This window comes from Mustelus asterias, chromosome 21 (assembly GCF_964213995.1).
Source record: "Mustelus asterias chromosome 21, sMusAst1.hap1.1, whole genome shotgun sequence".
NCBI lineage: Eukaryota > Metazoa > Chordata > Chondrichthyes > Carcharhiniformes > Triakidae > Mustelus > Mustelus asterias.
In genome coordinates, this window is record NC_135821.1 from 18651093 (window position 1) to 18676544 (window position 25452).

The window sequence follows — 25452 nt, forward strand, 5'->3', positions numbered from 1 at the left end:
TCACTTTGGTAGGAATAACAGATGTGTTGAGTATAGGGCTAACGGGAGGACTTTGAATAGTGTGGAGGAGCAGAGGGATCTAGGTGTATGTGTGCATAGATCCCTGAAAGTTGGGAATCAAGTAGATAAGGTTGTTAAGAAGGCATATGGTGTCTTGGCGTTTATTGGTAGGGGGATTGAATTTAGGAGTCGTAGCGTTATGTTGCAACTGTACACAACTCTGGTGCGGCCGCACTTGGAGTACTGTGTGCAGTTCTGGTCCCCACATTACAGGAAGGATGTGGAGGCTTTGGAGAGGGTGCAGAGGAGGTTTACCAGGATGTTGCCTGGTATGGAGGGGAGATCCTATGAGGAGAGGCTGAGGGATTTGGGATTGTTTTCGCTGGAAAGGCGGCGGCTAAGAGGGGATCTTATTGAAACATATAAGATGATTAGAGGTTTAGATAGGGTGGATAGTGATAGCCTTTTTCCTCTGATGGAGAAATCCAGCACGAGGGGGCATGGCTTTAAATTGAGGGGGGGTAGTTATAGAACCGATGTCAGGGGTAGGTTCTTTACCCAGAGGGTGGTGAGGGATTGGAATGCCCTGCCAGCATCAGTAGTAAATGCGCCTAGTTTGGGGGCGTTTAAGAGATCCGTAGATAGGTTCATGGACGAAAAGAAATTGGTTTAGGTTGGAGGGTCACAGTTTTTTTTTAACTGGTCGGTGCAACATCGTGGGCCGAAGGGCCTGTTCTGCGCTGTAATGTTCTATGTTCTATGTTCTATATGCTATGTTCCCATTACCGTGGACTCTGGATTACTAGTCCAGTGACGACTCCACCACCACCTCCCCTTTTCTCTCCCTCTATTCCTTCATTCTCCACTTCCCTCATTTCTTCGTGGGGAGGCGATGGCCTAATGGTATTATCCCTGGACTATTAATCCAGAAGCTCAGCTAACATTCTGGGGACCCGGGTTCGAATCCCAGCCATGGCAGATGGTGGAATTTGACTTCAATAAAAGATATCTGGAATTAAGAATCTACTGATGACGATGAAACCATTGTCGATTGTCGGAAAAACCTATCTGGGTCACTCATGTCCTTTAGGGAAGGAAATCTGCCGTCCTTACGCGATGGCCTACACGTGACTCCAGAGCCACAGCAATGTGGTTGACTCTCAACTGCCCTCCTGAAATGGCCGAGCGAGAGACTCAGTTCAAGGGCAACTAGGGATGGGCAACAAATGTTGGCCCAGTCAGCGATGCCCACGTCCCACAAATTAATTTAAAAAAACAATCGCTTTGAAATCGGGGATTGTTTCTGTTTGATGCTAACCCACAAATTTCCACCCCAGCTCAGACACCGACCCCTCCCAGCTCACCCACACACACACCAGCTCACACACCGACCCCTCCCAGCTCACCCACACACACACCAGCTCACACACCGACCCCTCCCAGCTAACCCACACACACACCAGCTCACACACCGACCCCTCCCAGCTAATCCACACACACACCAGCTCACACACCGACCCCTCCCAGCTCACCCACACACACACCAGCTCACACACCGACCCCTCCCAGCTAACCCACACACACACCAGCTCACACACCGACCCCTCCCAGCTCACCCACACACACACCAGCTCACACACCGACCCCTCCCAGCTCACCCACACACACACACCAGCTCACACACCGACCCCTCCCAGCTAATCCACACACACACCAGCTCACACACCGACCCCTCCCAGCTCACCCACACACACACCAGCTCACACACCGACCCCTCCCAGCTCACCCACACACACACCAGCTCACACACCGACCCCTCCCAGCTCACCCACACACACACCAGCTCACACACCGACCCCTCCCAGCTCACCCACACACACACCAGCTCACACACCGACCCCTCCCAGCTCACCCACACACACACCAGCTCACACACCGACCCCTCCCAGCTAATCCACACACACACCGGCTCACACACCGACCCCTCCCAGCTCACCCACACACACACCGGCTCACACACCGACCCCTCCCAGCTCACCCACACACACACCAGCTCACACACCGACCCCTCCCAGCTCACCCACACACACACCAACACACACACCGAGCCCTCCCAGCTAACCCACATACACACCAGCTCACACACCATCCCCTCCCAGCTAACCCACATACACACCAGCTCACACACCATCCCCTCCCAGCTAACCCACACACACACCAGTTCACACACCATCCCCTCTCAGCTAACCCACATACACACCAGCTCACACACCATCCCCTCCCAGCTAACCCACACACACACCAGCTCACACCGACCCCTCCCAGCTAACCCACACACACACACACACACCAGCTCACGCAGCGACCCCTCCCGGCTAACCCCCACACACACACCGGCTCACACACCGCCCCTTCCCAGCTAACCGTGACTATTTTACTCCAGGTTTTGACCTTGGATAAACTTGCTCTTGGAATCATTCTTTCCTCTGCAGGGATCTACATCCCGGAAGATGATGTGTCAGCTCCGCCCAGATTCCGTGGAATCGGAATTCGGATCGAGGATGATGTTCTGATCACGGAAGAGGGGCCGGTCGTTCTTTCAGCAGACTGTCCCAAGGAGTTGTTTGAATTGGAGCAGATCTGGGCCCACCATTAACAAACTGCCCCTTTGTACCGGGTACCTCAGGAACACGCAATGAAACACTAACCACGACAGATACAACCACAAGTGAATCCGGCATCTCCACTCCACGGTCCCTGCGTGTGGCAGCTTCTGATGACACTATGTTACACTGAGTCACCCTGCCCAGACGTGTAAAAGCTGCGATAGTGTTTGCCCATTCCTCCAGTACAGGAAGCAGAGAGCGTGACACAGGAACAACACACGAGAGCGTTTTTAAAACTAAAATGACGGACATAGTGTTTCACTGTCCCCCAGGGTCATGGGATAACTGCACACTGTTATCCCCAAAAACAACTAACCGTGTGGCAGAAAACCCTCGGGAAATAAATGACTTCTGAGCTTAACTGAAATGGATTCCAGGCGACCATGGTCACTGTGTAGCAGCTCACCCGATACTCCCACCTAGCCTTACACTCAGCTGTGGTTAGAAATGTGTCCAGCTCCCCTTTGAACATTAGGTGCGAGTCTGCACAGCCTTTTATCATCGGCTTGTAGAACTGAGATTATTTCTCATCGGAATGGGAATTCTCACTTCTTATTCTGGCATTTATACAGCCAGTGTCTGACCTCGCCGGTTAAACCCCTCCAGTGGCATCAGATGTGAGTAAAACATTAAGTGTCGGTGCTGAACTGTACCAACTGGAAGCATCAGTTTAGGTTTAGCTGCATTATATCATAGAGCTAGCGTGAGGTTTGGCAGCAATGCCATTGGGTGGAGGAGAAAACACCAGTTAGGATTTCTACTCTGGAGTAACGTTCCCTCGAGCTTCTGTTAAGAGGTATGCGGCTGCCATTTTGCACTGACCGCTGCCTTTAAGATTGGTGTGCATCTCAGAAGGAGTGTTGCTTGTGAGCGCCCTGCTTGTTCCAGGCACTGCATATTCCTGCATGGCGGCACACCCGGGCAGCTTAGTCTCTGCATGTCTCTGAATGAGATTAGGATCGGACAGGGCTGTGATGCCTTTCTAAATGAATAGCCCCGCAGAACTTGCTATTTGTGGAGAAAGGCCAACTGGATTGGGTCGGCACTACCAGAGGATTGACGTAAAGCACCCCTTCATTTGATTTGATTTGATTTATTGTCACATGTATTGGGGATACAGTGAAAAGTATTGTTTCTTGCGCGCTATACAGACAAAGCATACCGTTCATAGAGAAGTAAAGGAGATAGTGCAGAATGTAGTGTTACAGTCATAGCTAGGGTGTAGAGAAAGATCAACTTAATATATGGTAGGTCCATTCAAAAGTCTGATGGCAGCAGGGAAGAAGCTGTTCTTGAGTCAGTTGGTACGTGACCTCAGACTTCTGTTATCTTTTTCCCGACGGAAGAAGGTGGAAGAGAGAATGTCCGGGGTGTGTGGGGTCCTTGAATCCCACTGGCAAGTGGGATCAGGTGGGCAGTTCAGGGCCTTTCGTGCATCGGTGCAGACTCGATGGGCCAAAGGGCCTCTTCTGCACTGTAGGATTCTGAAATTATGCTGGCTGCTTTGCCGAGGCAGCGGGAAGTGTAGACAGAGTCAATGGATGGGAGGCTGGTTTGCGAGATGGATTGGGCTACATTCACAACCGTTTGTAATTTCTTGCAGTCTTGGACAGAGCAGGGGCCATACCAAGCTGTGATATTTTCTATGGTGCAACTGGAAAAGTTAACACTGTTTTCAACGAATAATTGAGTTTTATGCACATTTCATTCCAGTAAATTATTGATCAAGATTTGGGATTCTTACGCACAGGAACCGCATCATCAATCTATGCTCAGTTGTTATTGTCAATATATATGTTGCATCGACAGTTTATTTGAACAATGGTACAAGACATTAAATTCTACTGATTATTTTTAAAGTTCCACTTGTTGCCTTTTTGTGAAATGGAGGGAAAGTCCAACATCTTAAAGTAAATGTGACCTCTCCCGCTTCTCGTTTTCTCTCCGTGTGTAGCCTGGCGAGCGGAGCAGTGACTGGCGCCTTCAACTGGGAATCATGGAATCCCTGCAGTGCAGGAGGCCATTCAGCCCATCGGGTCTGCACCAACCACAATCTCACCCAGGCCCTACCCCCACAACCCCATGCATTTACCCTAGCTAGTCCCCCTGACACTAAGGGGCAATTTAGCATGGCCAATCCACCTACCCTGCACATTTTTGGAGTGTGGGAGGAAACCGGAGCACCCGGAGGAAACCCACACAGACACGGGGAGATGTTCTGTCAGCGAGTCAGTGTAGACCCAATGGGCCAAATGGCTTCCTTCTGCACTGCAGAGATTCTATTCTAATCCCATTTTCCAGTACTTGGCCCCATTGCCTTGGCATCGCAAGTGCATATCTAAATACTTCTTCAATGTTATGAGGGTCTCTGCCTCCAGCATTCTTCCAGGCAGTGAGTTCCAGACACTCTTTTGGTGAAACAGTTCTTTCACACATCCTCTCTAAACCTTCTTGTTTAGTTTGTTTACCTTCTCCCTCACTATATCTGGTCCATGGTGTGGATCAAAACCCGTTACTGTCTCCTCAGAATTGTGGCAGGCAGTTAGTGTGAAATCTCAGGTTAATAACAAAACCTTACAGCACAGGAGACCATAGTGGATGCCTGAGAGACAGGGGTCCATTTTGGACTCTGGGAACACTGCGCTTGATTCTATCAACATCCCTGGGGGTTACCATTGACCAGAAACTGAACTGGGACCAGCCATATAAATACTGTGGCTACAAGAGCAGGTCAGAGGCTAGGAATACTGCGGCGAGTAACTCACCTCCTGACTCTCCAAAGCCTGTCCATCATCTACAAGGCGCAAGTCACTTGCCTGGATGGGTGCAGCTCCAACAACACTCGAGAAGCTCAACACCATCCAGGACAAAGCAGCCCCGCTTGATTGGCAACACATCCACAAACATCCCTCCACCACTGACACTCGGTCACAGCAGTGACTACAAGACGCACTGCAGGAACTCACCAAGGCTCCTTCAACAGCACCTTCCAAACCCACAATCACTACCATCTAGCAGGACAAGTAGATACCTGGCAACACCATCACCTGGAAGTTCCCCTCCAAGCCACTCGCCATCCTGACTTGGGAATATATCACCGTTCCTTCACTGTCGCTGGGTCAAAACAAAGTTAATTAAATTAAAATTTATTTATTAGTCTCAAGTAGGCTTACATTAACACTGCAATGAAGTTACTGTGAAAATCCCAGTCGCCACACTCCGGCACCTGTTTGGGTACACAGAAGGAGAATTTAGCATAGCCAATGCACCTAACCAGCATGTCTTTCGGACTGTGGGAGGAAACTGGAGCACCCGGAGGAAACCCAAGCAGACACGGGGAGGATGTGCAGACTCTGCACAGACAGTGACCCAAGCCGGGGGTTGAACCCAGGTCCCTGGTGCCATCCTGCAACTCCCTCCCTAACAGCACTGTGGGTGTACCTACACCACATGGACTGCAGCAGTTCAAGAAGGCAGCTCACCACCACCTTCTCATGGGGCAATTAGGGATGGAAAATAAATGCTGGCCCAGCCAGTGCCTCCCTCTTGTTAAAGCTGGAACTGGGAATGCATTGTTTGTGTTCCTTTATAAAGGGGATGCTCGTTAATTTGATTTGAATTGATGCTCAGTCTACTTAATTTGCATTTTATAAGCCAAAAGGAGGCCATTCGATCCATTTTGCCTGTGCTGTATCCTTTAAAGTGTTCTCCAATTATAAGACCAGAAGTTGTAGGAGCAGCAGCTGGCCTTTCGGCCCATCGAGTCTGCTCCACCATTCAATGAGATCATGACTGTTGTACCTGTTAATTCTCAGATACTTTCGACCAGTTTGCTTACTCTAAGGTTTTACACTGGTGTCCTTGTTTGCAAGATGGACAAAGGACAAACACAAGTAAAGGTTCAACAAGTTTATTAATAACACTATTAACCCTTAAATTACCCACATAAAACAAGAGGATACCCCAGATTCAAGTATACTACCCGCAAAGATGGTTTGGTTAAACTGCAGGCTCGATTCTCTGAGTCCCTCTGGCCCGTTGTCACGAAGGTGAGTCTCGATGGCAGCTTCTTCCTTCCTTCCTTCTCTGGTCAGTCTTCCGGATGGTCAAGGTCACCTCCTTCATCGAGTCTTCGCTGCTGGTGTGTCTGAAATGCGTCTCTTTATTCCTCTGCCCGTTTGCCTTTCCAGAAACTTCTCTGGCTTCCGGCCAATGAGGTCACAGGAGGGGGTTCCAAAACCCAGTGGGTTTCTTGATGTCTGCCTGACAGGACACCGGGGCCCGCCCCCAGGTGTCCATCTCCATGTTGTTGCTTACTCGTAACCTGTTGTCAGATAAGCTAACAGCAGGAGTTCTCGGTGACAGAAAGTCTGGCCCGATCTGGGCTTCTAACAATAGGCCGGTGCATTTCAATGGGGTGCAATGATCTCCTGCTAAGTATCAGTAGAGTGCAACGACCTCTGATGGGTGGTTGGTGGGTCTGGCCCAGACATGTTTGTGTATTTGTACAACTGGCCTGCCCGAGGTTTGACTGTGTTTGATTTTAATATGCCCAATTCTTTAATTTAGGACAGGGGTCTCCAAACTACAGCCCGCGGGCCACATCCGGCCCACAGCAACTTGAAATATTTATAAATAATAAAACTAATTATTTCCCTTCGTTTTATTCCCAACCACGCAGTCGGACAGTTGACACATGCAGTTCCTGTCCGCTGTGCTCCTTCCCCTATGACCAGAGTGGTGTCAGCTTGGCGAACCCTCATTTTCAGTCCGATATACCCTTCTTTGTACTTCTTTGTACAAGCAGGTGATAAAGCCTTGTGTGTCATATGCAACAAAACTGTTGCAGTTTTGAAGGAGTACAATGTACGTCGGCACTGAGACCAAACATGAACCAAGTTATTCCCAATTCACAGGAACACAGCGTTTGGAAAAATTTGAATCAATGCAACGCAGGTTGCTTTCCCAAAAAGCTTTTTTTTTAAACGCAGAAGATAACTGAAAATGAAGCTTTAACCAGGGCCAGTTACAAACTAGCTTATCTGTTGGCTAAAAGAGGAAAGCCATTCACCGATGGAGATCTCATCAAAGAGTGTATAATGGAAGCAGTGGAAGTTATGCCCAGAAAAAGCAAATCTGTTCAAAATTGTCAGTCTTGCGCCAAATACTGTTGCTCGTAGAATTGAGGATATAGGAAGCAATATATTTCATCAAATTGCAGACAAAGCAAGAAATTTTCAGTTGTATTCTCTCGCACTTGATGAATCAACTGGTGTGTGTGACACATCACAACTCCTAGTATTCATCCGTGGCGTCGACAGTGAATTTAATGTGACACAAGAATTAGCATCAGCGCATAGCATGCACAGCACAGTAACTGGAGAAGACATCTTCAAAGAATTGCAAAAAACGGTGTTAGAATATAACCTGGAGTGGAATAAACTGCAATGCATGACAATTGATGGAGGAAAGAACACGTCTGGGGTGAAGAAAGGTTTGGTTGGACAAATCACAAAGGCTTGTGAGGTTGGTGGATTCTCAAAGCCTATGCTTCTGCATTGCATTATCCATCAACAAGCATTGTGCGGAGAATATGTGGATATGTCTTGCGTTCTGAAACCTGTTGTTTCAACAGTGAATTTCATTCAATCTCACGAGCTTAATCATCGCCAGTTTCGTGATTTTCTGAAAGAAACTGATTCTGAGTTCGGTGACTTGCCTTATTATACAGCAGTTCGATGGCTTAGTTGTGGAAAGGTTCTATCGCGGTTCTTTCAGCTCAGAGAGGAAATTGATTCCTTTCTCACAGAGAAGAATCGACCCGAACCACTTTTATCAAACACTGACTGGCTTTGGAAATTGGCATTTTTTGCAGACGTGACAGGCCATATGAATCAATTGAATCTGAAGTTGCAAGGTGAAACAAATTTGATTTGTGATCTATTCGCGCATGTCAAGGCATTCGGGGCAAAACATGCTATTTCAAGGACAGCTGAAAGTTCATAACTTGGTTCATTTTCCATGTTGTGAAGATTTTCATGAAGAAAGTGAAACAGAATTTCCTTCGGCATTTGCAACAGAAATCATTAAGGACTTGCAAAAACAATTTGGGGAACGAATTTCTGATCTTGATGGAAACACCGATGAAATAAAGCTGTTTCAAAATCCATTTGGCAGCAATGTTGAAACACTCCCAAGTCAGTTTCAAATGGAAATTATTGATCTCCAATCAGATGACATTTACGATTGAAAACTCCAATTTCCAGAATTGTGTAGAAAGGTGCAGACTAAATTTATTTTTGTTCGACTTTTATTAATGGTACAAGTTTATTTTGAATTTCTTTGCTTTGTTTTACTGAAGTTCTTTCTTGGGGCGTGTTTATTTTTCTTAGTGTGTGCCACAAAATTTCAGTAAATAAAATTAATTAAAAAATGAATAACCTGCTTTTCTCATCTGCAGTTAAGTAATTGATTATTTTGTCAGAGCATTTGCTGATGTTTGACATTTTTACTCATTATATATCATTTCTCAGTGTAAGCACAGCATTGTTTCTTTGTAATTGTCACGTTTCTCTTTTGTTCCGAATCATATCATGCTGATTACAAAGATGATCCAAATAAAACTTATTCATTCGTTCGTTTATAAAACTAATTTTCTTCTTTGGCCCCCCGAAAATGTGTGAAATATACGGTGTGGCCCTCGTACTGAAAAGTTTGGAGACCGCTGATTCAGGATATCCAATTTTATCAGCCTTAAAACTAGGCCCGGTTTGTATTACCACAGTGGCATCACACCCTAATTCTGAAGCTTGGTGCGACGCCTTTCCTCCAGTTCCTTCTGAATCTTGTAGATCTTCTCAGCCAGCAGATGGTAGTACTCTGCCTGTATTTTGAAAAAAATTGAGAAAGTTGATTTAAAGAAATGTTGCAAGGTGAGAAGATCTGTTGGAAACAAGTGAAAACCCAGTGATGCAAGGTTGCCATTCTGTAAAAAGAAACTCCAACGGACAGCAAATAAACATGCAAATGAGAGATTCCTTGCTCACTAGTAACGGAACCTAATTCTAGATGGCCCAAACTGGTTCCATTTTTATCTGTAAGCTGCATTATTTCCTCAACAACTCCCATTTTAACTGTCCTGTAAATATTGTCATAGCATTGCTCCCAATTTGACACTCAATTTGGCGGTCATGTGGTTGAATCAAATGAGTAGTCAGCCTGGCTTTGCAATTTTGATAGAATTCTGAACGGATGTGAGTATCTATTGGCAGTTACTGTTATTTAACTGTGTTCATCAAACTGTGCAGATCATTTTTGATGAATAATTATGCAGCAAGCACATCTATTCTTACATCTATCTGAACATATTTGGTCTCAGTGAAAAGCAAATCAATCCCAACTTATCCCAGGGTCAAATTGTGCCACGACTGAAACATTAAATTAGAACTTGCCCTGCTGTTGGCAGACTCGTACATGTCTCCTTCCACCTTTCGTGCGTAAGCCACCAGGTTTTCCATCCGCCTGTCTTTTAATGCTGCTGGGTCAGGTGTTGGGAATATGGCTTGAACTCTGTATAGAGGGAACCAAACATTACAAAATATTCAATTGTGCAAGAGGTTGAAATGATAAAATGATCTTTGAACTGAACAATTAAAAACACAGCACAACTCTTCAACTCAAAATGGCAGGCACCTTAAAATGGCAGTTCCAAAATCAATTAGCCTGACATTTACAATTTATTTCATTAAGTTATGCCTATGATCTTTTTGGTCAGATGAATTTATCCAAGTCAATCAGTAATCATTAAAACATGCAGCAGCATTGCACATGTTAATCACAAAGCATGGTGCTACAGTCAGAGTACATAAATCTATGGCATTGTGTATATTCAGCTGAACACAAGACAATTTGTTTTTTTTAAACTTTATTTATTGGTGTCCCAAGTAGGCTTACATTAACACTGCAATGAAGTTACTGTGAAAATCCCCTAGTTGCCACGCACCGGCATCCGTTTGGGTACACAGAGGGAGAATTTAGCACGGCCAATGCACTGAGCCAGCATGTCCTTCAGACTGTGTTCCATCACTTACTTTTATGACAAGTGTATTTAGTGAAACTAACTATTTTTGTGCTATCTAATATTAAAAACTTGTACCATAAATCTCATGGTGTCAATATTTTCCCCAAAGTAACAGTATATTTTGATCATGTATATCAATGAGTAGCAGCAATCTGGCAAAAACAAAACAATTGGCACCAATAAAATGTTTCTTTAATAACAACCTAATATTTGCCCATGGAGAATAAATGTTTTGTCATTGCTCAGAACTTTTAATACAAGATAGTTTTTGTTTTTACATAGCTTTAACTTGAGGGGTGATAGGTATAGGACAGATGTCAGAGGTAGGTTCTTTACTCAGAGTAGTAAGGGCGTGGAATTCCCTGCCTGCAGCAGTAGTGGACTCGTCAACATTAAGGGCATTTAAAGGGTCATTGGATAAACATATGGATGATATTGGAATAGTGTAGGTTAGATGGGCTATAGATTGGTTTCACAGGTCGGCGCAACATTGAGGGCCGAAGGGCCTATACTGCGCTGTAATGTTCTATGTTCTAAGATGATAGTATTTGGGAAGCAGAATGTACGGCAGTAATTGTAGACACTTCAGGAAATCTGTTAAGGGACAATGCATGATGCCAATCAATTAAAAGGAGGACATTCAGCTCATCGTGCCGTTTCTGGCTTTTTGGTAGAGTTATCCCATTAGCCGCACTCTCCTGTTCTTTCTGTATAATTTTTCCCTTCCAGTGTTCTTTTTTGAAAGCCACAAGTGAATCTGCTTCACCACCCTTTCAGGCAGTGCATTCCACATCACCAGAACTCTCTGCATCATTTTTTAAAAATGCTGTCTTGTTCTTTTGCGAATCTGTCCCTTCTGCTACTGACATTTCTCCCACAGGAAACAGTCATTCTTTCCTATCAAATCCATTCACAAATTTGAACACCTTTTATTAAATTTCCTCTGAACTGTCTCTGCTCCAAGGAGAACAACCTTTTTTCTAGTCTTTGCATGTAATTGAAAGCCCTCTGCCTTGGTACGATTCTACTAAGTCTCTTCTACATCCTTCCTGAGACTGTGACATTGTTCCGAATGTGTGCAGTTCAGAATTGAACACAACACTGCAGCTGAGGCTGAACCATTGTTTTGTGAAAAGTATAACTAGAGAGCACCAATAGAAGACAGTCACCAAGAAGTCCAATTCAGAAGAAACTTCCTTACCCAAAGAGTGGTGAGTGTGTGGAACTCTACTACAGGGAGAGACAGAAGAAAATAGTATAGATGCATTTAAGGGGTAACTAGATGAGGGAGAAGTTGGTTATGAAGGTAGATTTAAATGAGGAAAGAGAGGAAGCTCGAGTGGAACATAAACGCTAACATGGCATGCTTAGACCAAATGGCCTGTTTTGGTGCCATATATCCAATATCATAATCTCCTTGCTTTAGTACTCTAATTAAAATATTATAATAAAATCACCATAGTCCCAGATCACCATAGATTGACTGGTGGTGATTTAACCCAAGGATCACCAAACCTCATGCAAGGGGAAAGGTGAAGGATGCAGGGCTTTCATGAAAACCTCAGCCAGTATGGGAATTGAACTCACGCTGTTGACATCGCTCTGCATCACGAACCAGCCAACACTTCTCTCTGTTCCTGTAATAACGAAATATATGGAATCCTTGGCTTTAAGAGCATCCTCGATTCATCCTGCCATTTTGTGTACATGGACCCCGGAATCTCTGTTTGCATCACTTCACATTCCTACATCTCAGTCTGCTGCAATCCTCCCCAATGTTCACTGCTCTTCTGACTTGTATTTATCACTTGCGCTATTTTTAAGGAACCCTAGTGACTGAACAGTTTGTCATTATGCTGCCTGGGAAGAAGTTAGAGACTAATATTGGGAGGTGGGGGAAAATTATTTAAATGTTGAATGCACACAATGGAAACAAGGCATAGTACATATTATTGATCTTAGTGTGTAACAATTGTGATTACAAATGGGGTAAGATGCTTCATCTAGTTATTCACAAGTTTAAAAACTGAATATTTACATGCAATAAATTTGTCATCCTAACAATGTTGTACTGGGCTGCGCACAATACAAAATTTCACTCAGGTTAAGTTACAGTAAAATTGATTGAACTGGTAGGAGCAAAATTCAAAATCAATGAGCAAGAGGAAATTCAAGTCCAAGGTTATACCTTGTGAATAGCTTTTGAGATTCCTGAGATCTAAACATATCACTTGCATGAAAATGTTACTGCTATAGCAATAACTATTGGAAATAGTGATGACACCCTCGACTAGCTAAAGCAGTGTGCAGTGGAGTTGGATGAAACCTGTCTGTGATATTAGGTAATCCCTGGGTGTTTGGCCCAAGTATTGGAAAAGTCAGTCAGATTGTAATTCTGATCGTTTTCATAAGGCTTCAGCTGGAGTTATGCGTATCTGGACGCTGGCTGAACACAGGTTGGGGCTTGGCTGGAATACTCTTCACAATCAGAGAGTTGCTATACTGTGGAAGCAAGATACAAGAAGCTGACCTATTGTGAAACTCATCAGGAGGAGAAAACTGGCGAAGAAGAAAACAAATAAATGGCTACTTAGGAGAAGAATAAAATTGTATACTTTAGGTCACAAAAAAATCCCAATCACCTCAAGACTAGCATGAATAAATCACCACCAAAGTGGCTATATCTAGGACCTCTATCACATATGCATATACAGCCGATCACTCACAGTTTATGAACAAGATGATTGCGTAGGTCCTGAGTGACATCTTCATGCCATGATTTTCGAATGCCAGTACTTGAGGGGGGCGTTGCTGTTGGCACTGCATTGAGATTACTAACACTTGTGCCATCACTTAGCATTGGGCTGAAATAATTAAAAGTTGGTGTGAGTAACATAATTTGTTGGAAATTTAAATGAGCAAAGCTGCAAAGAACAATCTCTTGGCCTTCATTATTTTCCACTTAAGGTTTGGAATCATTTTGTATTTAACGAGAGGGCACAGATGTGACCACACACTTTTGTAAGACTTTATTTCGCTGTCAGGCTATACTAGATGCCCGAACTCCAGCAGAACTCCTCAGCTTGGTCACAGGAAAAAGAAAAGACATTTCACCGTCTGGTTGGCCAGCCACTCTGGCATCCACATTTAGGTTTATATTTTTAATAATACACAGAAAACAGCAGAAGAAAAACATGAAACTAGAAATGATAAGCAAGAATGAATCCAAGACTTACTTAACCAAGGTCATGGATGACATCATATCATGCAGTAAGCTGGACTGCTGGTTGGGGGCCTGCACACCGATGTTACTTCCATCTACATCCATTTGGCTGGAACCTGTAAAGTCAAACAAAGTCATTAGAATTCTAAAACATTCTCAGCTGATGAATATCTGATTGGATCACAAGCAGATACTAATCCCCAGCAACATAGTCATTAACAATCAGCTCTAACAGGATGTCCAAATGAAAAATGCTAAGTTCTTGTGGGCTTTTGATAAGGCAATTATTGAAAGGAGAGGGGTAAAAAGTTTGCTTGTTTGATACAAAAATACCTGCAACTTGATGGGCACTAATTTAAATATGCATCTACAAAACAGGATGAGAATTGAGAACTGCACAACCACACTGAGAATGGGTAAGCTCTACCTATTTTGCATGCCGTTTTTACTTACCCATAGCATTCATAGGCCACAGAGATTGATGCCCCTGTGAAAACTGAGATGATTGCTGGTTCTGCATCTGAGGTTGAGGCTGCATCTGGTTACCCTGATACATGAGTCCAAGTGCTGCATAGGCTCTCTCTATAGAGCTCGGGTCAATCTGACTGGTAGTGTTTAAACTTGGCGTGTTCTGTTGTCCAACTCCTACTGACCCTAGCGAGTTTCCTAATCCTACCGCTGCTCCAGCTAGTAATGCTGTGGAAAGGTGAAAAAAACAATACAAGTCAGTTCAATTCTGCATTCAAAACCAATATCTTTTCCCTAGAGATGGCCAAGTTCTTAGTGCCAAATGAATTTAATCGGGGTTGGGGGTGCTGAGGGGGAGAAGAGAAGCAGCAGGGTGGTATTAACCCTAACACAAGCAAGGGTAGGATCTCGTGGAACAGTGTTAATGTTTAGTAGCTACCCTGGCCTGTAACTTTAAAGCCAGCGCTTCCTGCAATTGAAGGTTTTCAAAACTGAATTAATGTTCAGTAAATTTCAGTATGACCAGCATTTGTTGCATTTTATAGACTTGATATGGTCTAGGATAAAATGTCCAGTTTTAGTTTCAACATAAAAGACATGGAATCCAGAAATGTGGACCTGCATAAAGTCTCGCTTCTGAGTGAACTGTCTGTTTAGTCACCTGTTTATTAACACACACGCACACGCGCACACACGCACACACGCACACACGCACACACCAAGGGGTAGATCTAATGTAAGGGGGAGCTATACAATAAATGGCAGAACCATCAGGAGTATAGACACACAGAGGGACCTGGGTGTACAAGTCCACAGATCCTTAAAGGTGGCAGCACAGGTGGAGAGGGTGGTCAAGAAGGCATATGGCATGCTTGCCTTTATTGGACGGGGCATAGAATATAAAAGTTGGCATATGATGTTGCAGCTGTATAGAACGTTGGTTAGGCCACATTTGGAATACTGCGTCCAGTTCTGGTCGCCACACTACCAGAAGGACGTGGAGGCTTTGGAGAGAGTACAGAAAAGGTTTACCAGGATGTTGCCTGGTATGGACGGTCTCAGCTATGAGGAGAGATTGGGTAAACTGGGGTTGTTCTCCCTGGAAAGACGGAGGATGAGGGGCGACCTAATAGAGGTGTATAAAATTATGAAAGGCATAGGTAGGGTGAACAGTGGGAAGCTTTTTCCCAGGTCGGAGGTGACGAACACGAGGGGTCACGGGTTCAAGGTGAGGGGGGCAAGGTTCACCACAGATGTCAGGGGGACGTATTTTACACAGAGGGTGGTGGGGGCCTGGAATGCACTGCCAAGCAAGGTGATTGAGGCAGACACGCTGGGATCGTTTAAGATTTATCTAGATAGCCACATGAACAGACAGGGAATAGAGGGATACAAACGAATGGTCTCGTTGGGCACATGAGCGGCGCAGGCTTGGAGGGCCGAAGGGCCTGTTCCTGTGCTGTATTGTTCTTTGGATTGGGTAGTCACTACCAGAGGATTGACGTAAATCATCCCTTCATTTGATTTGATTTATTATTGTCACATATATTAGTATGCAGTGAAAAGTATTGTTTCCTGCGTGCTACATAGACAAAGCATACCGTTCACAGAGAAGGAAACGAGAGAGTGCATAATGTAGTGTTACAGTCACAGAAACCCTACAGCGCAGAAAGAGGCCATTTGGCCCATCGAGTCTGTGCCGACCACAATCCCACCCAGGCCCTACCCCCACATCTTTACCCACTAATCTCTCCAACCTACGCATCTCAGGGCACTAAGGGGCAATTTTAGCATGGCCAATCAACCTAACCCGCACATCTTTGGACTGTGGGAGGAAATTGGAGCACCCGGAGGAAACCCACGCAGACACGGGGCGAACGTGCAGACTCCACACAGATAGTAACCCAAGCCGGGAATCGAACCCAGGTCGAACTGGGGTCGGATCAAACCCAGTCATAGCTAGGGTGTAGAGAAAGATCAACTTAATACAAGGTAGGTCCATTCAAAAGTCTGACAGCAGCAGGGAAGAAGCTGTTCTTGAGTCGGTTGGTGTGTGACCTCAGACTTTTGTATCTTTTTCCCGACGGAAGAAGGTGGAAGAGAGAATATCCGGGGTGCGTGGGGTCCTTGAATCCCACTGGCAAGTCGGATTAGGTGGGAAGTTCAGGGCCTTTCGTGCGTCGGTGCAGACTCGATGGGCCAAAGGGCCTTTTCTGCACTGTAGGATTCTGTAATTATGCTGGCTGCTTTGCCGAGGCAGCGGGAAGTGTAGACAGAGTCAATGGATGGGAGGCTGGTTTGAGAGATGGATTGGGCTACATTCACAACCATTTGTAATTTCTTGCAGTCTTGGACAGAGCAGGGACCATACCAAGCTGTGATATTTTCTATGGTGCAACTGGAAAAGTTAACACTGTTTTCAACGAATAATTGAGTTTTATGCACATTTCATTCCAGTAAATCATTGATCAAGATTTGGGATTCTTACGCACAGGAACTGCATCATCAATCTATGTTCATTTGATATTGTCAATATATATGTTGCATTGACGGTTTATTTGAACAATGGTACAAGACATTAAATTCTACTGATTATTTTTTAAGTTCCATTTGTTGCCTTCTTTTTGTGAAATGGAGGGAAAGTCCAACATCTTAAAGTAAATGTGACCCCTCCCCCTTCTCATTTTCCCTCCGTGTGTAGCCTGGAGCAGTGACGGGCACCTTCAACTGGGAATCATAGAATCCCTGCAGTGCAGGAGGAGGCCATTCGTCCCATCGAGTCTGCACCAACCACAATCCCACCCAGGCCCTATCCCCACAACCCCTTGCATTTACCCTAGCTAGTCCCCCTGACACTAAGGGGCAATTTAGCATGGCCAATCCATCTAACCCGCACATCTTTGGAGTGTGGGGACAAAGATACCTCTCAAAAGACGATGAAGCATTCATTATCCAACCACAATTCAGAAGTAATTCTTGGGCGAGTTTTTTTTTTGAATAAAAAATCATCTACATAACCACCCCAAGACATAATATACTGCCAAATATCATGTCGAACAAAGCTGTATTCATACATGTTAAACCGTGGCTCATTGGGTGGCCAGTTACAGGTCCCTAGTCAGAGGCAGCAATCTTGGTTAGCACTCCCTGAGCAGTACAGAGCGAGTGGAGTGCTACACTGTTGACGATGCCGTTTTTCAGACAAATGTTAAACCAAGGCTGTCCTTGCCGTTTGGATGCAAAGCATCCTATAAAGTCGACAGAAAAGAGAATTCTCCCTAATATTCTGGTCATTATTTATCCTTCAACCAACATTGCCAAAACCTGATCATTGCTGTTTCTGGCAGGCCCATTTCCTACATCCTTGGCACAGTGGTTAGCACTGCTGCCTCACAGCGCCAGGGACCCAGGTTCAATTCCGGCCTTGGGTCACTGTCTGTGTGGAGTCTGCACGTTCTCCCTGTGTCTGCGTGGGTTTCCTCCGGGTGCTCCGGCTCCCTCCCACAGTCCAAAGACGTGCAGGTTAGGTGGATTGGCCATGGTAAATTGCCCTTTAGTGCAGGTATGGTGGATTAGAGGTTACGGGGATCCAGCGGGTTGGGGTGTGGGCCTGGGTAAGATGCTGAGTTGGTGCAGACTCGATGGGCTGAGTGGCCTTCTTCGGCACTATTGGGATTATTACACTTTAAAAGTGCTTGATCGGCTACAAAGATGCCCTGAAATGGCGCTACAAAAATGCAAGTTGGTGACAGGGTGGTGAAGGAGGCATTCGGCGTGCTTGCTTTCATTGGTCAGAACATTGAATACAGGAGTTGGGACGTCTTGTTGAAGTTGTACAAGACATTGGTAAGGCCACACTTGGAATACTGTGTACAATTCTGGTCACCCTATTATAGAAAGGATATTATTAAACTAGAAAGAGTGCAGAAAAGATTTACTAGGATGCTACCGGGACTTGATGGTTTGAGTTATAAGGAGAGGCTGGATAGACTGGGACCTTTTTTTCCCTGGAGCGTAGGAGACTGAGGGCTGATCTTATCAATGTCTACAAAATAAAGAGGGGCACACATCAGCTAGATAGTCAATATCTTTTCCCAAAGGTAGAGGAGTCTAAAACTAGAGGGCACAGGTTTAAGGTGAGAGGGGAGAGATACAAAAGGGTCCAGAGGGGCAATCTTTTCACTCAGAAGGTGGAGTGTGTCTGGAACAAGCTGCCAGAGGTAGTAGTAGTAGAGGCGGGTACAATTTTGTCTTTTAAAAAGCATTTAGACAGTTACACGGGTAAGGTGGGTATAGAGGGATATGGGCCAAACGCAGGCAATTGGAATTAGCTTGGTGGTTAAAAACTGGGTGGCATGGACAAGTTGGGCCAAAGGGCCTGTTTCCCATGACTCTCTTTTAACTTACGAAAGCTTTGGCAGTTCTAGACTAGAGGAGAACTTTGCTACATTAGGACAAGATGATCCTCATGAGCAGATTAGACAGGGCCTCAGTTTAACGAAGACAGCACCCACAGTGATATACTGCCTTAGGGCTGCATTGAAACGGGCACTGATCACGTGCTCAGTCTGAGAGTGGAACCCAATCATGGCTCATGAAGGAGTCATCCGGGCTCGAAATGTTAACTCTGTTTCACTCTCCACAGACGCTGCCAGAGTTAATCCAGCGTATTTGCTTTTATTATCACTTATTATTATTATTAGCTTATGACTCAGGGCGGCACAGTGGGTTAGCACTGCTACCTCACAGCGCCAGGGACCAGGGTTCGATTCCCGGTTTGGGTCACTGTCTGTGTGGAGTCTGCACGTTCTCCCCAGTTTCCTTCCACACTCCCAAACATGTGTGGGTTAGGTGGATTGGCCGTGCTAAATTGCCCCTTAGTGTCAGGGGGATTAGCTAGGGTAAATATGTGGGGCTACAGGGATAGGGCCTGGGTGGGATTGTGGTTGGTGCAGACTCAATGGGCCAAATGGCCTCCTTCTGCACTGTAGGGATTCTATGAGGTGAGAAAGGTGAAAAATACTTGCATTGGGTAGCAGCTTTCCAGACATCCAAAAGCATTTTACAGCCAATGAAATATGTATGAATTAGGGAAGCAGGAGCCAGTTTACACACAGGAAACTCCCACAAACACCAATGTTGTGAATTAGAATCCCGACAGTGCAGAAGGAGGCCATTCGGCCCATCAAGTCTGCAGTAACTCTCCGAAAGAACATCACACCCAAGCCCCCCCCCCCCCCAAACACCCCACTGCCCCCTGTAACCCTGCACATATACCTGGGCTAATCCCCCTAACCTGCACATCATTGGACACTAAGGCAACTTAGCATGGCCAATCCACCTAACCTGCACATCTTTTGGACTGTGGGAGGAAACTGGTGCACCCGGAGGAAACCCACGTAGACACAGGGAGAACGTGCAAACTCCACACACACAGTCACCCAAGCCGGGAATCGAACCCAGGTCCCTGGCGCTGTGACGTAGCAGCGCTAACCACTGTGCCATTCATATCAATTCGATAATTTTGTGACTTTTGAGGGATAAATATTGACCAGAAGATTGACCAAAAGATTTACTAGGATGCTACCGAGACTTGATGGTTCGAATTATAAGGAGAGGCTGGATAGATTGGGACTTTTTCCCCTGGAGCGTAGGAAGCTTAGGGATGATCTTATAGAAGTCTATAAAATAATGAGGGGCATAGATAGTCAATATCTTTTCTCAAAGGTAGGGAACATAGGTTTAAGGTGAGAGGGGAGAGATACAAAAGTGTCCAGAGGGACAATTCTTTCACACAGAGGGTGGTGAGTATCTGGAACAAGCTGCCAGAGGTAGTAGTAGAGGCGGGTACAATTTTGTCTTTTAAAAAGCATTTAGACAGTTACATGGTTAAGATGGGTATGGAGGGATGTGGGCCAAATGCGGGCAACTGGGACTAAAGAACAAAGAAAATTACAGCACAGGAACAGGCCCTTTGGCCCTCCAAGCCTGCACCGACCATGCTGCCCAACTGAACTAAAACCCCCTGCTCTTCCAGGGACCATATCCCTCTATTCCCATCCTATTCATGTACTTGTCAAGATGCCCCTTAAGTCACTACTGTATCCGCTTCCACTATCTCCCCCTAGCTTAGGAGTTTACAAAAAAGAATGGCATGGACAAGTTGGGCTGAAGGGCCTGCTTCCATGCTGTAAACCTCTATGACTCTATGATTCTATGAGAAGCAACAATGATAACTTCCCTGTTGTTGTTCAAAACAGTCCAATGGGACTTTTCACGTGGCAGAACACACGGAGTTTTGGTTTAACAGCTTGGTAACAGTAAGAAGTCTCACAACACCAGGTTAAAGTCCAACAGGTTTATTTGGCACTAGCTTTCGGAGTCTCAGGCTCCATCAGGTGAGTGAATGTTTGTGAACACAGGTCCTAACTCACCTGATGAAGGAGCCTGAGACTCCGAAAGCTAGTGCCAAATAAACCTGTTGGACTTTAACCTGGTGTTGTGAGACTTCTTACTGTGCCTACCCCAGTCCAACGCTCGCATCTCCACATCTTAACAGCTTGGCACAGTGGTTAGCACTGCTGCCTCACACTGCCAGGGACCCGGGCTCAGCTCCCAGCTTGGTCACCATCTGTGTGGAGTCTGCACGCTCTCCCTGTGTCTGCATGGGTTTCCTCCGGGTGCTCCGGTTTCCTCCCACAGTCCGAAAGACGTACTGGTTTGGTGCATTGGAGGTGCTAAATTCTCCCTCAGTGTACCCGAACAGGCGCCGGAGTGTGGCGATTCGGGGATTTTACTGGAACTTCATTGCAGTGTTAATGTAAGCCTACTTGTGACACTAATAAATCAACTTTAAACTTAATCTAATCTAAAAGACTGCACCCTTGATAGTTCAGCACTTCACAACACACTACCCCACTGAGCAAAGGCTTTATTAAAAAAATAATCACATTGGAGAAAGCATTGGAGCTCTAACAAAGGGTCATCCAGACTTGAAATGTTGGATCTATTCTCTCCCCATAGATGCTATCAGACCTGCTGAGATTTTGCAGCATTTTCTGTTTTTGTTAAATGCAAAATACTGTGGATGCTGGAATTGAAATCTGGCCTCCTTGGGTGCTGTAGTGATTCTATATAGCATGCAAGAGATAATACTTTTCACTGTATCCCAATACACGTAACAATAGTCAATTCAATACTCCATGAACTGTATGTATAGCATGCAAGAAATACCCTAGCTATGACTAACACTCTATTCTGCATCCTCTCCTTCTTCCCCATGAAGGATTTTATCTGTATAAGCGTGCAAGAAACAATACATTTCACCGTATCCCAATCCATGTGACAATAATAAATCAAAGCCAATACTTTTCCCTGTATCCCAATAAATCAAACTCAATATTTTCCCTGTATCCCAATACAGGTGGTAATAATAAATCAAACCCAATACTTTTCACTGAATCCCAATCCATGTGACAGTAATGAATGAAATTAAATCCCCAGAGCAGAAAGCACTTGGAGCAGGTAAATCATTGCAGCAACCCCTGGGGCAGAGATAAAGCAGAGTGGGGCAAAGGGGAAAAGCCTTTGAAAAGCCCCTCCATGGGAGGAGGGTCAGTGGAATAAGCTCTTGAGGCAGCTGAGAGGGGGGGAAGGGGGTCCAAACAAAGACAACAGGTAGGCAGTGAGGCAGGCCAATAACAGAGTGTGGAACCAGCACAGACAGGAAGGGGTTTGGACTCTCTTAGCCCCCAATTCAGAATCCCCCTCTGCCCCCAGTCTGACTGCTTACCTGTGTCTCCTCACAGCCTCCCAGAGCCGCAGACGCGCGACGTCGCCCCCTTATGTCATCACGCCACCGCACATACGTCAGACGCTAATCTTATTTTTTTCCATTCTCCGCTTGAATTCTTTCCTCGCGCGGACGGGTGGCTCCAACTTTCTATCCACTGCATTCTCTGTTAGGAAAAACGAGAAAAGAAATCGTTTCAAAAAAAAATAATCGGCCAATGTCCTCGCCCGGTGCCCCGCAGCAAGATGGCGGCGCCCCGCAACAAGATGGCGGGAGTTTGTTTATCCCATCCTGGAGGGGGCTTTATGTGATTTTTCGGGGAGAGAGAGTGGCCCCAGTTTATACCTCTGTCCACACCCGACACATCGAGATATCATTTCTCCTCCCCCACCTTGAGGTGTGATCAGAAGCGAGGAGCGGCCCCGCAACAAGATGGCGACGCCCCGCACAAACATGGCGGGCATTCGTTCCCCCCCCCCCCACCCACCCCACCCCACCACAGTTGACGGGCTTTAAATTATATTCCGGGAGGAAAGCAGCCCCATTAAACGCTGCGATACTCCCGCCCCGCATATAGAAATATTCTTCCCTTCCGCCGTCACCTGGAGTGACTAGAAACGAGGAGCGGTCCTGAGAGAGACTTTGCCCCGCACAAAGAGGGCGGTCACTTGTTTAACATACCTTCGAGGGACTTTAAGTGATTTTTCGGGGAGAGGGAACAGCGCCAGTAAAATGCTTTTATATTCTCTCCTGCCGCACACATCGAAATATCCTTTATTCTCCCCGGGATTGAGGTGTGATCGAGTGGAGCAGTCCAGAGAAACTTTGTCCCGCAACAAGATGGCGACGCCCCGCACAAAGATGGCGGGCGCCTGCTTGTCCCACCATTGAGGTGTTCAAAATTATTTTTCAGGGAGAGAACCGCGCCAATAAACGCTTTTATACCCTTTCTTCCCAGAGACATCGGGATATCCCTTCTCCTTCCCGATCTTTCAGGTGTGACCGAGTGCTCAGAAGCGAGAGGGGGCTTTGCCCCGCAACAAGATGGCGACGCCCCGCACAAGGATGGCGGCCGTTTGTTTCACCCCCCCATGCTGAGGGGTTTAGAATTATTTTTAGGGGGGTCAGATCCGCGTCAATCAACGCTTTTCTACCTTCTCCTCGCAAACACACATCAAGATATCCTTTCTCCTCCCTGACCTTGAGGTGTGACCGAGTGATCAGAAGCGGAGAGGGGCTTTGCCCCGCAACAAGATGGCGGGCGGCCTTGGCCTCTTTTAAGGTCAAAACCAAATAAACAAACTCAAGTTAAATCAGGACAAAGTAAAAGGGGCAGCTCCCCAAAAGGAGGGGGAACAGCCCGAACAAAAATCAAAGTACAAAGGAAACTTAAAAACATCAAATTATAATGTGATTATTAGGGTCGATAACGCACCCCAACCCCTGCGGTGCCCAACGGGCATGGAAAGCGTCAACTGCGCCCGCGGACATCGCATGCTCCCTCTCCAGGGACGCCTGGCCGCGAACGTAGCCGCGGTAGAGGGACAGACAGTCAGGATGGACGGCCCCCTCGATCGCCCGCTGCCTGGACCTGTAAATAGCGCATTTCGCCAGGCCCAGGAGCAGGTTCACGAGGAGGTCGCCATCCCGACCCGTCCCTCTCCGCACCAGGTGTCCGTAGATCAGGAGCACAGGCGGCCTTGGCAACGGGCCGAACTCCGGCTGAAGCTCAGCTTCGGGGGAGGGGCAGCACGGGGTGGGGGGGAGGGACCCTTGTAATCTGCAGCTATCACACAGCTTTGAGGAGGAAGAAGAGAGGGAGAAAGGGATCAGGAGTCCCCCAAACAACAGCATAGAGCCATTTATATTGAACACGACCCCCCTCCTCCCCCCTATCGCCCCTCATAAAGATGGCGACCAGGGGGGACATTTTAAGCTTTAATTTATTTTCTTTTTGTTGTTCATTTCACACCATATCTGAGCATGAGAAGAGGCCAAAAAAAAACTATCTAATTAATGCTGGAAGAGGCTCAATGGTTTGATAAAATTAGAAAAAAAAAGAACAGCATTCCACAGTTCTGGCCACAATCATTTATTTATTAACAGAGTCACAAGACACAGACATCAGCCAACTAAAGCTAAAAGGATGACTCTAAACTTGGAACTTTACACACAAGTCCAGCTCCTGAAAGATGGGGCAGTGAGAACAGCTTAGATATTTAATTTTTTTTAAATCAACAGTTGGCAGTTGTGATGCTGCCAATGGCATTCTGAACAATCCCCTTTTCCCTCCCCTCTAAAAAAAAGTGGGCAAATCAACCAGCAACCAATAATAAATCAGCACGGTGCGGAAATGATGCAAGGAGAATTGTTTTGAGGCCAGCAGAAGTAAAGGATGGGATCCTCTACAGGGAGTCACAAGGTAATAACTCTTTCCTTATGTCCTGTAGTACAGTACAGTCCTACTGTACAGTGCAGATACACTGGAATACAGTCTGGGAATATTTACAAAGTCCTAAGATCCTTTGTACCCTGTGGCATAAAGACGCTGGGATATAGTAACAGATGTGGTCATCTGCAGAGAGTCACTCATTCCCTATGCCCTGTGGCATAAAGACATTGGGATGTAGGAACAGATGTGGAGAAGCACAAGGTATTGACTCATCCCCTATGCCCTGTAGCAGTGTACAGGTACTGGAATACAGTGTGGGAGAATATGTACACATTCAGAGTCATAAGGTTCTCTATACCCTCTGGCACAGAGACATTGGAAGGTAGTGACACATGTGGAGAGTCGCAAGGTAATAACTCCTTCCTCATGTCCTATAGTACAGATACACTGCAATACTGAATGGGAAAATATGTGCATAATCAGAGAGTTGTAAGGTAATAGCTCATTCCTCATACCCAGTGGCACAGAGACACTGGGATATAGTGACAGATGTGGTCATCTGCAAAGAATCACAAGAACTCATTCCCTATGCCCTATAGTAGAGTACAGGCACTGGAATACAGTGTGGGAGAATATGTACACATTCAGAGAGTCGTAAGGTTCTTTATACTCTGGCACAGAGACACTGGAAGGTAGTGATACATGTGGAGAGTCACAAGGTAATAACTTTATGTCCTGTAGTACAGTACAGATACACTGCAATACAGTGTGGGAGAATATGTACATATTCAGAGAGTCGAAAGGTAATAAATTATTCCTCATACCCCATGG

The 25452-nt window shown here is 45.8% G+C and overlaps 2 protein-coding genes across 4 annotated transcripts in view; one reads left to right on the top strand and one right to left on the bottom strand.

Moving 5' to 3' along the window:
• Positions 1–25452, top strand: part of xpnpep3 (X-prolyl aminopeptidase 3, mitochondrial) — a 96417-nt gene that overhangs the window by 38287 nt on the left and 32678 nt on the right. Inside the window, exon 10 of one of the 2 annotated variants that reach the window (XM_078237586.1) lies at positions 2493–4528. In XM_078237586.1, coding sequence (XP_078093712.1) covers positions 2493–2656 — 164 coding nt within the window. In that variant the 3' untranslated portion in view covers positions 2657–4528. Of the gene's footprint in view, positions 1–2492; positions 4529–25452 lie in introns of those variants that run through there. The other variant, XM_078237587.1, reaches the window with a different exon arrangement.
• LOC144509157 (histone acetyltransferase p300-like) lies at positions 9060–23906 on the bottom strand. Of its 2 annotated transcripts, none has more exons than XM_078237574.1 (7): positions 23665–23906; positions 22230–22395; positions 14423–14665; positions 13983–14085; positions 13473–13610; positions 10118–10235; positions 9060–9549 (listed from the first exon to the last, which is right to left on the bottom strand). In XM_078237574.1, exons 3-7 carry the CDS (start codon positions 14523–14525, stop codon positions 9463–9465), a joined length of 549 nt encoding a protein of 182 aa, XP_078093700.1. In that variant the 5' UTR covers positions 14526–14665; positions 22230–22395; positions 23665–23906; the 3' UTR covers positions 9060–9462. The 2 variants fall into 2 exon arrangements, with proteins under 2 accessions (XP_078093700.1, XP_078093699.1); XM_078237573.1 differs by having other exon boundaries at positions 9060–9545; positions 10114–10235.